Source organism: Panulirus ornatus, chromosome 14, assembly GCF_036320965.1.
Source record: "Panulirus ornatus isolate Po-2019 chromosome 14, ASM3632096v1, whole genome shotgun sequence".
In the NCBI taxonomy this organism is placed as follows: Eukaryota; Metazoa; Arthropoda; class Malacostraca; order Decapoda; family Palinuridae; genus Panulirus; species Panulirus ornatus.
Window position 1 is genome coordinate 48,258,913 of NC_092237.1, and position 16,406 is coordinate 48,275,318.

At 40.0% G+C, this 16,406-nt stretch overlaps 1 protein-coding gene across 2 annotated transcripts in view; it reads left to right on the top strand.

The window, feature by feature from the left end:
- The first annotated feature begins 256 nt into the window (after nt 1–256).
- LOC139753389 (uncharacterized) overlaps nt 257–16,406 on the top strand; it is a 139,697-nt gene continuing 123,547 nt past the window's right edge. For both annotated transcript variants that reach the window (XM_071669827.1, XM_071669828.1), the window contains exons 1-2: nt 257–348; nt 12,212–12,728. In XM_071669827.1, coding sequence (XP_071525928.1) covers nt 319–348; nt 12,212–12,728 — 547 coding nt within the window. In that variant the 5' untranslated portion in view covers nt 257–318. The remainder of the gene's footprint in view (nt 349–12,211; nt 12,729–16,406) is intronic.

Below are 16,406 nucleotides of genomic sequence, written 5' to 3' on the forward strand. Positions count from 1 at the left end.
TATTCACCAGCTTCATAGTACAATAAAACCTTCATCATACATCTCTGCACTCCACAGTTATGATACCGTTTTCCACTTTACTTTTCTCAATCCAAACCCTTCCTTTTGCCAAAATGAAAAAAACAATAAGATAAGAATATACCTCTATGTAGTAATTTTAGCAGTTTAGGATGTTTACCTAAATTTACAATAATCCCCAGGTTATCCATGAATTCACTGCATACCTTTGAATTTGGATGTTTACCTGATGTTTGGATGTTTACCTGAAATGTTTCTTTTTTGCATTTCAGGACTGAACCAGGAGCTGCAGAAGGAGAAATGGAAGGATTAGAGACAAAGATTGAAGAGGTGTGAAAAATTTTGTATTATTATACAACCCCAAGACCCCTTTTATTAGGCTCCTGCAACTATGAGGCTGCATTCCATGCAGTAATGGGGAAGGCATTCATGAGGTTCCACTGTGAGTGGAAAGTCACATCTGGTGAGGCAGTATCACAGGGAGTGCAGTCTCATCAAAGAACCTACTCCCTGGGGTCCACATATCCCAGGTGCAGGAAGTAGCACAGCATTGGGTTGCAGGAGTCTCTGGAAAGAGGTCTTGGGTAATGCCATGACTCTTTTTTTCTTAGAAATAACTCCTAGGGTTATTATACATTTTTTTTTTTTTTTCATACTATTCGCCATTTCCCGCGATAGCGAGGTAGCGTTAAGAACAGAGGACTAGGCCTTTAAGGGAATACCCTCACCTGGCCCCCTTCTCTGTTCCTTCTTTTGGAAAATTAAAATAAAAAAATGAGAGGGGAGGATTTCCAGCCCCCCGCTCCCTTCCCTTTTAGTCACCTACGACACGCAGGGAATACGTGGGAAGTATTCTTTCTCCCCTATATATATATATATATATATTTTTTTTTATTATACTTTGTCGCTGTCTTCCGCACTAGTGAGGTAGCGCAAGGAAACAGACGAAAGAATGGCCCAACCCACCCACATACACATGAATATACATACACGTCCACACATGCACATACATATACATTTCAACGTTTACATATATATATATATATATATATATATATGCACACACAGACATATACATACATACACATGTACATAATTCGTACTTGCTGCCTTTATTCATTCCCGTCGCCACCCTGCCACACATGAAATGACAACCCCCTGCCCCCGCATGTGTGCGAGGTAGCACTTGGAAAAGGCAACAAAGGCTGGGGCTTTTAACTTTCTAAAAGGGAAACAGAAGAAGGAGTCATGCGGGGAGTGCTCATCCTCCTTGAAGGCTCAGATTGGGGTGTCTAAGTGTGTGTGGATGTAACCAAGATGAGAAAAAAGGAGAGATAGGTAGTATGTTTGAGGAAAGGAACCTGGATGTTTTGGCTCTGAGTGAAATGAAGCTCAAGGGTAAAGGGGAAGAGTGGTTTGGGAATGTCTTGGGAGTAAAGTCAGGGGTTAGTGAGAGGACAAGAACAAGGGAAGGAGTAGCACTACTCCTGAAACAGGAGTTGTGGGAGTATGTGATAGAGTGTAAGAAAGTAAACTCTAGATTGATATGGGTAAAACTGAAAGTTGATGGAGCGAGATGGGTGATTATTGGTGCATATGCACCTGGGCATGAGAAGAAAGATCATGAGAGGCAAGTGTTTTGGGAACAGCTGAATGAGTGTGTTAGTAGTTTTGATGCATGAGACCGGGTTCTAGTGATTGGTGATTTGAATGCAAAGGTGAGTAATGTGGCAGTTGAGGGAATAATTGGTGTACATAGGGTGTTCAGTGTTGTAAATGGAAATGATGAAGAGCTTGTAGATTTATGTTCTGAAAAAGGACTGGTGATTGGGAATACCTGGTTTAAAAAGAGAGATATACATAAGTATACCTATGTAAGTAGGAGAGATGGCCAGAGAGCATTATTGGATTACGTGTTAATTGATAGGCGCACGAAAGAGAGACTTTTGGATGTTAATGTGCTGAGAGGTGCAACTGGAGGGATGTCTGATCATTATCTTGTGGATGCAAAGGTGAAGATTTGTAGAGGTTTTCAGAAAAGAAAAGAGAATGTTGGGGTGAAGAGAGTGGTGAGAGTAAGTGAGCTTGGGAAGGAGATTTGTGTGAGGAAGTACCAGGAGAGACTGAGTACAGAATGGAAAAAGGTGAGAACAAAGGACATAAGAGGAGTGGGGGAGGAATGGAATGTATTTAAGGAAGCAGTGATGGCTTGCGCAAAAGATGCTTGTGGCATGAGAAGTGTAGGAGGTGGGCAGATTAGAAAGGGTAGTGAGTGGTGGGATCAGAAGTAAGATTATTAGTGAAGAGAAGAGAGAGGCATTTGGATGATTTTTGCAGGGAAATAATGCAGATGACTGGGAGATGTATAAAAGAAAGAGGCAGGATGTCGAGAGAAAGGTGCAAGAGGCGAAAAAGAGGGCAAATGAGAGTTGGGGTGAGAGAGCATCATTGAATTTTAGATAGAATAAAAAGATGTTTTGGAAGGAGGTAAATAAAGTGCGTAAGATAAGGGGACAAATGGGAACATCAGTGAAGGGGGCTAATGGGGAGGTGATAACAAGCAGTGGTGATGTGAGAAGGAGATGGAATGAGTATTCTGAGGGTTTGTTGAATGTGTTTGACGAGAGATTGGCAGATATAGGATGTTTGGTCGAGGTGGTGTGCAAAGTGAGAGGGTTAGGGAGAAGGATTTGGTAAACAGAGAAGAGGTAGTAAAAGCTTTGCGGAAGATGAAAGCCGGCAAGGCAGCGGGTTTGGGTGGTATTGCAGTGGAATTTATTAAAAAAGGGGGTGATTGTATTGTTGACTGGTTGGTAAGGTTATTTCATGTATGTATGATTCATGGTGAGGTGCCTGAGGACTGGCGGAATGCTTGCATAGTGCCATTGTACAAAGGCAAAGAGGATAAAAGTGAGTGCTCAAATTACAAAGGTATAAGTTTGTTGAGTATTCCTGGTAAATTATATGGGAGGGTATTGATTGAGAGGGTGAAGGCCAGAGCATCAGATTGGGGAAGAGCAGTGTGGTTTCAGAAGTGGTAGAGGATGTGTGGATCTGGTGTTTGCTTTGAAAAATGTATGTGAGACATACTTAGAAAAGCAAATGGATTTGTTTGTAGCATTTATGGATCTGGAGAAGGCATATGATAGAGTTGATAGAGGTGCTCTGTTGAAGGTATTAAGAATATATGGTGTGGGAGGTAAGTTGTTGGAAGCAGTGAAAAGTTTTTATCGAGGATGTAAGGCATGTGTATGTGTAGGAAGAGAGGAAAGTGATTGGTTCTCAGTGAATGTAGGTTTGTGGCAGGGGTGCATGATGTCTCCATGGTTGTTGAATTTGTTTATGGATGAGGTTGTTAGGGAGGTGAATGCAAAAGTTTTGGAAAAGAGGGGCAAGTATGCAGTCTGTTGTGGATGAGAGAGCTTGGGAAGTGAGTCAGTTGTTGTTCGCTGATGATGCAGTGCTGGTGGCTGATTCATGTGAGAAACTGCAGAAGCTGGTGACTGCGTGTGGTGAAGTGTGTGAAAGAAGAAAGTTGAGAGTAAATGTGGATAATAGCAAGGTTATTAGGTACAGTAGGGTTGAGGGACAAGTCAATTGGGAGGTAAGTTTGAATGGAGAAAAACTGGAGGAAGTGAAGTCTTTAGATATCTGGGAGTGGATTTAGCAACAGGTGGAAGTGGAAGTGAGTCACAGGGTGGGGTAGGGGGCGAAGGTTCTGAGAGGGAAAGGATCACAATTTTGTGTGAGATCAAGTGCATTCCTATGAGTCCATGGGGAAGATGAAACACGATAAGTTCCCAAGTGCACTTATATGTAATAATCACATCATTAAGAGAGAAACAAGAAAGAAATATGTCAGCTTTTTGTTGTATATCAGCTGACTTATATTTCTTTCTTGTATCTCCCCTGATGATGTGATTATTACACGAAAGTGCACTTGGGGACATCGAGTTTCATTTTCCCCATGGACTCATAGGAATGTATATAACTTTTATGATGGGCAGACTGTTCTTCTAAGTATTTCTCACATACATTCTTCAAAGCAAACACCTGTTTCACACATCCTCTACCACTTTTGAAACCACATTGGTTTTCCCTTATCTGATACTTTGTACATGCCTTTACCCTCTCAGTCAATACTTTCCCATATAATTTCCCAGGAATACTCAACAATCTTATGCCTCTGTAATTTGAACACTCACCTTTATCCCCAATGGCACTATGCATGCATTCCGCCAATCCTCAGGTACTTCATCATGAACCATACATACATTGAATATCCTTACCAACCAATCAGTAACACAATCACCCCCTTTTTTAATAGATTCCACTGCAGTACCAGCCAAACCCACCGCCTTGCCATCTTTCATTTTTCGCAAAGCTTTCACTACCTCTTCTCTGTTTATGAAACCATTCTCCCTTACCCTCTCACTTCGCACACTACCCCGACCAAAACACCTTACATCTGCCACTCTATCATCAAACATTCAGCAAACCTTCAAAATACTCAGTCTATCTGCTTCTCACTTCATCACTACTTGTTATTACCTCCCCATTTGCCCCCTTCACGGATGTTCTCATTTGTTCTCGTCTTATGCACGTTATTTACCTCCTTCCAAAACATCTTTTTATTTTCCCAAAAATTTGATGATACTCTCTCACCCCAAATCTGTTTTGCTCTCTTTTTCACTTTTGCACCTTTCTCTTGACCTCTTGCTGCTTTCTTTTATACATCTCCCAGTCATTTGCACTACTTCCCTGCAAAAATCTCCCAAGCGCCTCTCTCTTCTCTTTCACTAACAATCTTACTTCTTCATCCCACCGCTCACTACCCTTTCTAATCTGCCCACCTTCCACCTTTCTCATGCCACATGCATCTTTTGCGCACGCCATCACTGCTTCTCTAAATACATCCCATTCCTCCCCCACTCCCCTTACGTAATTTGCTCTCATCTTTTGCCATTCTATGCTCAATCTTTCCTGGTACTCCCTCACACAAGTCTCCTTTCCAAGCTCACTTACTCTCACCACTTTCTTCTCCCAACATTCTCTCTTCTTTTCTGAAAACCAACAAATCTTCACCTTCGCCTCCACAAGATAGTGATGAGATATTCCTCTAGCTGCCCTTATCAGCACATTAACATCTAAAAGCCTTTCCTTTATACGCTTACCAATTAACATGTACTCCAATAATGCCTTATGACAATCTCTTCTACTCAAATATATGTATATCTCTCTTTTTAAACCAGGTATTTCCAGTCACCAGTCCTTTTTCAGCATGCAAATCCACAAGCTCTTCACCATTTCCTTTTTTACAACACTGCACGTCCCATGTACCCCAATTATACCCTCAACTGCCGCATTGCTCACCTTTGCATCCAAATCACCTATCACTATAACCCGGTCTTGTGCATCAAAGCTGCTAACACACTCACTCAGCTGCTCCCAAAACTTGCCTCTCATGATCTTTCTTCTCATGACCAGGTGCATATTCACCAGTAATCACCCATCTCTCCATCAACTTTCAGTTTTACCCACATCAATCTAGAATTTACCTTCTTACACTCTATCACATACTCCAACAACTCCTGCTTCAGTAGTGCTACTCCTTCCTTTGCTCTTGTCCTCTCACCAACCCCTGACTTTACTCCCAAGACATTCCCAAACCAGGTGTTTGCTTTGAAGAATGTTTGTGAGAAATACTTAGAAAAACAGGTGGATTTGAATGTAGCATTTATGGATCTGGAGGAGGCATATAATAGGGTTGATAGAGATGCTTTGTAAAAGGTTTTAAGAGTACATTGTGTGGGAGGTAAGTTGCTAGAAGCAGTGAAAAGTTTTCCCAAGGATGTAAGACATGTACGAGTAGGAAGAGAGGAAAGTGATTGGTTCCCAGTGAATGTCGATTTGCGGCAGGGGTTTGTGATGTCTCCAGGGGTGTTTAATTTGTTTATTGATTGGGTGGTTAGGGAGGTGAATGCAAGAATTTTGGAGAGAGGTGCAAGAATGCAGTCTGTTGTGGATGAGAGGACTTGGAAAGTGAGTTAGTTAATGTTTGCTGTTGATACAGGTTCTAGGAGCGTTGAAGAATGTGTGGAAGGCGAGAAAGTTATGTCAGAGAGCAAAAATGGGTATGTTTGAAGCAATAGTGTCTCCAACAATGTTATATGGTTGTGAGACATGGGCTATAGATAGGGATGTGCAGAGGAGGATGGATGTGTTGGAAATGAAATGTTTGAGGACAACATGTGGTGTGAGGTGGTTTGATCGAGTAAGTAATGAAAGGGTAAGCGAGATGTGTGGAAATAAAAATAGTGTGGTTGAGAGAGCAGAAGAGGGTGTGTTGAAATGCTTTGGAGTCATGGAGAGTGATTGAGGGAAGATTGACAAAGAGGATATATGTGTCAGAGGTGGAGGGAAGAAGGAGAAGCAGGAGACCAAATTGGAGGTGGAAAGATGGAGTGAAAAAGATTTTGAGCAATTGGGTGCCTTAACATACAGGAGGGTGAAAGGCATGCAAGGAATAGAATGAATTGGAACTGATGTGGTATACCGGGGTCGACGTGCTGTCACTGGATTGAACCAGGGCATGTGAAGCATCTGGGGTAAATCATGGAAAGTGCTGTCACTGGATTGAACCAGGGCATGTGAAGCATCTGGAGTAAATCATGGAAAGGTCTGTGGGGCCTGGATGTGGTAAGGGAGCCATGGTTTCGTTGCGTTACACATGACAGCTAAAGACTGAGTGTGAATGAATGTGGCCTTTTTGTCTGTATTCCTGGCGCTACCTCTCTGAAGCAGGGGATAGCGAAGCTGTTTTCCTGGGTGGCAGGGTAGCAACAGGAATGGATGAAGGCAAGCAAGTATGAATATGTACATGCGTATGTATGTAATGTATGTATATGTATGTATGTGTTGATATGTATGTTTGCAAATGTGGGCATTTATGTATATAGACATGTGCATATGAGTGGATGGGCCATTCTTTGTCTGTTTCCTGGCACTACCTCACTGACGTGGGAAACAGCGATTATGTATGATAATAAAAAAGAAATAATTATAATATTATTATTATTTTTATATTAAACATAATTGCTGTTTCCTGCATCAGCGAAGTAGTGCCAGGAAACATGAAGAATGGCCCATCCACTCATATAGATATATTATTTTATTAATAATTTTTATTGTACTTAGTCGCTGTCTCCTGCGTTAGCGAGGTAGCATAAGGTAACAGACGAAAGAATGGCCCAACCCACCCACTTACACATGTATATACATAAACGCCCACATGCACACATATATATACTTGTACATATTCATATTTGCTGCCTTCATCCATTCCTGTCGCCGCACTGCCACACATGAAATGGCAAATGGTTGATGAGTGGACAAGATCTAAGGAAGGAGGAGCACTACTTCTGAAGCAGGAGTTGTAGGAGTGCATGATAGAGTGTAAGAAAGTAAATTGTAGATTGATTTAGGTAAAGCTGAAAGAGGATGGTGTGAAATGGGTGATTGGTGCTTATGAGAGGCAAGTGTTTTGGGAGCAGCTGATTGAATGTGTCAGCAGTTTTGGTGCTTGAGACCCGGGACTGGTGATAAGTGATTTAAATGCGAAGGTGAGTAATGTGGCAGTTGAGGTTATAATTGGTGTGCATGGGGTATTCAGTATTGTGAATGGAAATGGTAAAGAGCTTGTGGATGTGTGTACTGGCAAAAAGGCTGGTGATTGGGCATATCTGGTTTAAAAAGAGCTATAAACAAGAAAGGCTGGTGATTGGGCATATCTGATTTAAAAAGAGCTATAAACAAGTGTACATATGTGAGTAGGAGAGATGGTCAAAGGGCATTATTAGATTATGTATTGATTGATAGGCTTGTAAGAGAGAGACTTTTGGATGTAAATGTGTTGATCACTATCTTGTGGAGGCAAAGGTGAAGATTTGTAGAGGTTTTCAAAAAAAAAAGAGGAGAGAATTTAGGGGAGAAGGTAGCGGTAAGAGTAGGTGTGCTTGGACAGTAGATTCGTGTGAAGAAGCGCTAGGAAAGATTGAGTGTAGAATGGTAAAAGGTGAGAGCAAATGAAGTGAGGGAAGTGGCTGAGGAATGGAATGTGTTTAGAGAAGCAGTGATGTCATGTGCTAGAGGTGGATGTGGCATGCTAAAGTTGATAGGTGGGCAGATTAGAAAGGGTAGTGAAGGAGAAAAGAGAGGTGTTTGGATGGTACTTACAAGGAAGGACTGCAAATGACTAGGACATGTAAAAGAAAGTGCCAGGAGGTCATGAGGAATTGCAAGGGTTGAAAAAGAGGGCAAAGGAAAGTTTGGGTAAGAGAATATTGTTAAGATTTTTGGAGAATGAAAAGATGTTTTGGAAGAAGGTAAATAATGTATGAACAAATGGGAACATCAATGAAGGGGACAAGGGGGAAAATGATAACAGGTAGTGATGGAGTGAGTATTTTGAAGGATTGTTGAATGTGTTTGATGATAGAGTGGAAGATGCAGAGCGTTTTGGTTGGGATGGTGTGCGAAATGAGAGAGTCAGGGAAAGTGGTTTGGTGAAGAGAGAAGAGATGGTGAAAGCCTCGTGGAAGATGAAAGCCGGCAAGGTGGTGGGAGTGGATGGTGTTGCAGTTGAATTTATTAAGAAATGGAGTGACTGTGATTGGTGGTAAGGATATTCAGTGTATGTATGGATCATGGTGAAGTGCCTAAGGATTAGCAGAATTCATGTATACTGCCATTGTACAAATGCAAAGGGGATAAAGACCAGTGTTCAAACTATAGAGGCATAAGTTTGTTGAGTATGCCTGGAATATTGTATGAGAGGGTATTGATTGAGAGGGTGAAGGCATGTTCAAAGCATCAGATTAGAGAGGAGCAGTGTGGTTTTAGAGGTATTAGAGGTTATATGAATCAGGTGTTTACTTTGAAGAATGTATGTGAGAAATACCTAGAAAAACAGATGGATTTGTATGTGGCATTTATGGGTGTGAAGAAGGTATATGATACGGTTTATAGAGATGCTTTGTGGAAGGTCTTAAAAATATATGGTGTGGGAGGTATGCTGCTAGAAGCAGAGAAGTTTATATCAAGGGTGTAATGTCATGTGTGTGAATAGGAAGAGAGGAAAGTGATTGGTTCCCGGTGAAGGTCTTTGCAGCAGAGATGTGTGATGTCACTGTGGTTTTTAATTTTTTCTTGGATGGGATGTTTAAGGAGGTAAATGCAAGTTTTGGAAAGAGGGGCGAGTATGCTTTCTGGGTATGAGAGGGCCTAGGAAGTGAATCAATTGTTGTTCACTGATGATACAACACTGGTGGCTGATTCATGTGAGAAACTGCAGTTGTTGCTGAGTTTGGAAAAGTGTGTGAAAGGAGAAAGTTAGGAGAAAACATGAACAAGAGCAGGGTTGAGGGACATATTAGTTGGGATGTAAATTTGAATAGAGAAAAATTGGAAGTGAAGTGTTTTAGATATCTGGGAATGAGTCATAGGATGGGGGAGGTGGGGAAGGTTCTGGGAGCAATGTGTGGAAGGAGAGAATGTTATCTCAGAGAACAAAAATGGGTATGTTTGAAGGAATAGTAGTTCAAACAATAATGTTAATTGAGGTTGTATGGAGGATGTTTTGGAAATGAAATGCTTTAGGACAATATGTGTGTGAGTTGGTTTGATAAAGTGATGAAAGGGTGAGAGAGAGATGTGTGGTAATAAAAAGAGTGTGGTTGTGAGAGCAGAAGAGGGTGTGTTGAAATGGTTTAGACATGGAGAAAATAAGTGAGGAAAGGTTGACAAAGAGGATATATGTGAGGAGAGGTTGACATACAGGATATAAATGTCTGAGGTGGAGGGAATAAGGAGAGCTGAGAGACCAACTTGGAGATGGAAGAATGGGGTGAAAGAGATACTGAGCAATGAGGGCTTAAACATGCCGGTGGATGAAAGGCGTGCATGGAATATAGTTAATTGGAATGATGTAGTATACTGGGGTCAACTTTCTGTCAATGAACTGAACCAGGGCATTTGAAGCATATGGGGAAAACCATGGAAAGGTCTTTGGAGCTTGTATGTGGACAGGGGGATGTGGTCTCAATGCATTATGTATGATGACTAGAGAATGAATGTGAGTGGATGTAGCCTTTTACGCCTGTTTTTCAGGCGCTTCCTTGCTCACACAGGAAATGGTGATCATGGGGTTGGCCAAGGCAAAAGTTTCTCTACTTAAACTTTTGATTATATGCCTCCCTCACATAAACTATTCCTCTTATTTTTCTACCATTTCTCTCCTTTCAATACTCATCCACTTTATTTCCCCAAGTCACAGGTGGGCTTCCTCACACACCAATCCCATTAATCACACTGCCATATGCTCTCCTTGTGACCTCCCCATCTTGCATTCTTTCTTTATGCCTAATCCACCTAAAACGTATTACATTTCTACCTCTCTGTCACTCCACAATTCATTCCTTTTGCATTCCCTGCCATAGCAAATCTCTCATACATCCACTCATTTTTCTTCATTCCATTTAGTCACACCACGTGCTTCTCTCCCATAGCTCATTTTCACAACCAGGATTCTTGACTTCCGTGATTCATTCCATGTCCAGGTATTGACTGCATAGGTCAAGGCTGGTAGGACTATGCTGTCCCTAAATCTTTTCTTCTCTTCCATACTTACACCTCTACCCTTCATTATTATGTTAGGGGTCTCCCTTACCTTTCCTTCTATATTACCAAACTTACCCAGGATAGCTCCTAATACAGTAAAACCTCTGATATGCATGATTAAAGACATCAGAATGTTCAAAATGATGTAGTCTTTCAGCATCACTCACTGACATGATTTTCATACTTATTCTTTTCATAACTGCATTTGGAATGTGATTGAATATGTATTTATGGTAGAATTAAAAGTGAGCATTCTAAAAAGCTGGAATTTCATAAAAGTGGAAAAGTAAAGATTTTGATGGAAACAAGAAACAAACATGCAATAGATTCCACTTGGTTAATAATGCGTGTACTGGTGATGCAGTGAGCCATAAATGACTAAAGATTTGCATGAAGAGATTGTCACTGAAATGACTGAAAGTGATGAACAAAACATATTTAGGTACATGTCTTATTCAGTAACTCTATATCTGCCAGCCTTGGAGGGGAGATAATGGATGGAGAGTGACAAATGACTCTGAATGTGATAAACAAAACATATTGAAGTATATGTCTTATTCAGTACTTTATATGTTCCAGCCTTGGAGAGGAGTTAAAATGGATGGAGAGTAAAGATCTTTCAGTGGGTTTAATATTATGAAGAGTTCAGCTAAGAACAACATGTGCAGTTGAATATTTAAGGCAAAGAATTTCATGGATAGTACCAGGTTAAGTGTTGATAGTGTTTGATTTGCATGAGAATGGAAGGGTGAATGGAGGCTTAAATCTTACCATGACTTATTTTCATATTCGATTTCTGTTTCCTGTTTTAGCAAGGTAGTGCCAGGAACAGTCAGAGAAAAGTAGCATTAGCCCATGACCATTCTCTTGCTGTATGTGTAATGGACCAAAACCGCAGACATCTATCCACACCCATGCCCCACAAACCCTTCCTAAGTTTCCCCTGGCTGCTTGACATTCCCTGGTTCAGTCCATTGACAGCACCTTGACTCCTGTATACTACATTGTTTCAGTTCACTCTGTCCTTTGCATGCCTTTCACCCCTCTGGATTTTCAGACCTTGATCACTCAAAAGCTTTTCACTCCATCCTTCCATCTTTAGTTTGATGTCCCCGTTCTCTTTGTTCCCTCCACCTCTAACACATATATCGTCTTTATCAACCTTTCCTTACTCAGTCTCTCAGTCACACTCTCTTTATTACCACATCTCTCTTTGTGTGTAGTGAGTGATTAAGAACTATTAAGTAGTGTGGAAGACCTTGTTTTATTGCCATAGACAGGAATTGAAAATATATGTTAATAACTGTTAAGTATTTATGCATTTGGTGTAACCCATGTAAAAGAATTGAAGCTCAGAATCTTAGGCAGTGTTTTATACCTGATACACTTTGATAGGACCTTCAAAAATTATATTTGCCTGACAATTTCCTAAGGCTGTTGATGTGTTGCATTTTGTAATGAAAAGAGGAAATTTTGCATACTGTGCTCCATGATTATCACTTCTTTTTCTTTACAGGAAGGTAAAATGGAGACACAGGAAGATAAGATGCCAGTTGTAGAAAATGGAAATGAAGCAAATGTAGACCCGGATGAAGACATGGTAGAAGCCGCTAAACCTTGTATAGAGAAAGAGGAAGTAAGTCAAGATGAAAAAACAAAAGATAAAAAAGAAGCAACAGAAGAAAAGAAGAATGACTTGATACATAAAAATACAGATGATCCAGAAAGGAAAGAAGAGGAAGATGAACATACAGATAATACTAGAAAGAAGAAAACAGAAACTCAACAGTCAGGGGGTATTAAAGATGAACCAGAAAACAAAGGAGAGGAAAGTAAACAGACTTCAGAAAATACAGAGTTCAAAGAAAATGATAAAGAAGTGGTAGGTATTAAACAAGAAACTGACAATGATGAGAATAAAGAAATAGAAGCAGTAAAAATCCAAGCACCTAAAGTTCCTGTTGGCAAGAAAAGAGGACCAAAGAAGAAATCTTTAGACACACCAACCAGAGGCCCTAGAAAACCAGCCAATGGTGAGTCTTGCTCTTTTACTTCCTGCCTTTTCTTTCCCTCCCTCCCCACTTCATAGTGCCTCCTTTCAACTGCCCTTTCCTTCTGCATTTCCTTTATTTCATCAACCCTCTCCTACCCTTCCTTCTTTCTCTCTCTTTGTGGATTTTAGCCATGCACTAACCCTGCCATTCCGGCAGAATATCATCATAAGTTTTCTTAGGTAAGTAGTTAGTCTGTCCCTTTGGAAGATAAAATAATTCAGCAGTCTGTTCAAAACATTGCCTAGAGGAAAATAAAAATGAAAATAAAACAAAATGGCACACCTGTGAAAAGGAATATAATTCAAAACTACAGACGTGAGAAAGAAAAGTGTTACAGTAGGAGGAATGTACAGAAAGTCAACTTGGAAATATTAGTATTACAAATATTGATGCATTAGTGATTTAGTAGTTTATAATTAAGATTTTGAAGTTTCTAACTGATACAGTATTATGGATATGGTTGTAGATTCAAAAGTGAAGTGTTGTTTGATGTTACACGGTGAGTAAAAAGTCACCTTTGATAAGGCTGTATCATTGAGAGTACACTTTCATCACAGAAATTTTAACTCCAAAGAATTCTCTATTTCCCTGCAACTGGAAGTAGCTCAGCCTTAGGCCATAAGATTCTTTAGAAAGGTCCTGGGGAATACAAGGACTTGTTCCTGGGGTAGTTATAGATAAAGATCAGGGCCTGAATATTCAGGAGGGTGAGAGGCCTGCAAGGAATAGAGTGAATTGGAATGATGTGGTGTACTGGGGTTGATGTGCAGTCAGTGGATTGAACCAGGGCATGTGAAATGTCTGGGGTAATCCATAGAAAGGTATGTGGGGCCTGGATATGAATATGGAATAGTGGTTTCAGTGCATATTGCATGACAGCTAGAGCTGTGTGTGAATGCATGTGGCCTTTCTTGTCTTATACGACAGGTTGAATGAGTACGCAAAGTTTAAAAACCTGCAGAGGACAAATAAAAAGAATGGTGAATCCTTTGGAAGACAGTATAAATATATGAATAAAGTCTGACAATTAGGAAAACTTCACCATCAAAATACATCAATGAATGCATTAGGGGCAATAACTTTTTCTTCATTGCGGGAGAAATGTGGCTTAGTGTTAAAGTGAGAGATGAAGCAAACCTTGCTCAGTTTGAAATATGTAGAGCATATAGAATCAAACTCAAACAAGTTAATAGAGCCAGTAAAAAAAAAACCTTGTTGCCACTCTTTGCACTAATAAAGCAACCCCAGATCATCACAATATCTGGGTGTTTCACCTTTGCTGTGAAATAAAAGTCATGCTGGATGGAACCCTCAGGCCTCCTCATCATCTAGTTCATTGGAAAACATTACCATGCTCCATTGTTGCCCACTCCAGTCATTGTATTTCTGTGCAAATGCAAGTTGTTTGCCTTTTAATTTCTTCATAAGCAGGGTTTTGGCAGCTGGCTTGTGGGAGGGAATGTGAAGGTTCTTTTGGAGGCAATGTTGAATGCTTAGTTAAGAGATGCTCCCTACAATTTTTGAATGGCTTTTCTTGAGTTCACCAGCTGAAATGCAGGGTTGTGTAATTACTTCATGTCTTAGGAGGTTATTTGTAGATCTGAAAGTCTTTCTTAGGTGACCAGGGATAGGTTATGGTGGTGGAATGATGTTAGGGAGAAAACAAGTGTTGTCTGATTCTGTATTCCGAGTGCCCAGTGCACCAAGAGTGAATCTCATTTGTTTTCTTGCCTTCTGGAAAGAATTTGGACTTTCTTTTCATTAAAAAGGTAAGAGCAAAATTTCCAAAATGAAGTGGTAGCCAGGAGTAAAGAAAGAAAATCCTTCCCTAAAGATAGCCTGAGGCACACTTATCCTAATTGGTGGTGCTCACGCCATTAGAAATACTAGTCTCAATAACTAGATGTACATTAATTTCACCTTAAGAGCGCTATATACTTGTATCCTCAATAAACGCTAGCCATGTATTTCCTTTGAAAACATATGGGAGTGGGCGAGGTATTTTTGTGTGTACTGTATGTACGGTAAGCGATAAGGAAAGCAGCCGATGAAGATTTAGCCACTATCAATGCCAATTAATGGTAATGAGCATCCTATCCTTAGATATAATGAATCTAATGCAATACATACCACTGAAAACACAGCAAAGCAGAAATACTGAAAAAACCAGATCAGATAATTACATCTGACAGATGACTATAACTTTCATTTTATTGATTGAGAGGAAAGAGTAGATAATTATAGATTTACATACAAATGCAAGGAAAGGACGAGTGAATCAGCATATGAGAGTGAATCAATCAGCCTTGAACAAGTAAACAATAGACCAAGGAGAGGGAACAGTTCAATAGATTTTATCTTTACAAATAACACTACATTATTTTCAGATAGAGAAGTGAATAATATATACCTGTCATATCACAATATCTTAGAAATCACTACATCATACAGTGTAGAAATAGATGTATGTGAACAGGATTCAGCGACAGAGGACAATAGAAAATTGTTGGACTTGAATTTTTGCCGTGATGAATCAGTCTTTGAAAGGATTTAAGTGCAAATTAAGACAATCTTCAAAGGCAGTAACACCAGAACTGAAATTAGACTTTAGGAAAATAAGATAGGTAATCTTCTGGCTTAAACCAAACATGAAGAAAGATAGTGCAAATTGAAGGTACCAGGAGACAGAAGACATAATGAAGAACACAGGTAAGTAAATAATAAGATCCCATAGAAAGAAAAAGAAAATTAAGAAAGATTTATATACGAAATATTGAAAGAATCCAAAATTACCATTTGAATATAAGAACAAAGCAAATAATAAGAAATGAGAGATGGGATCCTTTATAGCAGAAGAGAAATATGAAATTACCTCAATGAATTATGTAGGATGTAAACTGACCAATACAAATCAGTTCGGAGTTCAAAATGCAAAGAGAAATTGATTCATGAACTGTTTAACCAGAATGATAACAGTACACGTATAGATTATGAGAGGGTGTTAAGGAGAAAATTGAGAATGAACATGAATGAAAGCAAGGTCATGTGTAGCATTGAAGAGATACAGGTTCTTGGAGTGCTTGAATGGAAAGAACTGGAGGAAAGTGAGTATTTTAGGTACCTGGAATTGGATATGGTGGCAAATGGAACCATAGGAGTTGAATTGAGTCATAGAATGGGTGAGTAGGCATAGAGCTTGGGCATATTGTGGATATATTTGACAGAATAGTCGTCCTATTGGTGCTGTGTGGATGTGAGGCATGGGTCTTATACAAAAATGGAAAGTATAAGATGAATTTGTTACAAATTTAATGTTCTAGGGCAGTTTGTGGTGTGGGGAGGGTCCAATGAATAAGAATGACAGGATAAGTGAGAGGTGTGGTAGTTAGAGGAGTTTTTATGAGGAAGCTAAAGAGTGAATTGGTTTGGATATTTGGATAGGATGAGTAAGAGGGTATACTTGTCAGAAGTGGAAGGAACAAGGAAATGAGGGAAACCAAGAAGGAGGTGGAAGAATGTAATGAAGAATGCTTTGAAGGCTCAGGCCTGAACATGCAGCAGGATGCAATGGGTAGAATGAATTGGTGCAATGTGGTATATATAGAACAGTATGCTGTCAGTGGACTGAACCATGGCATATGAAATCAGGAAAACATG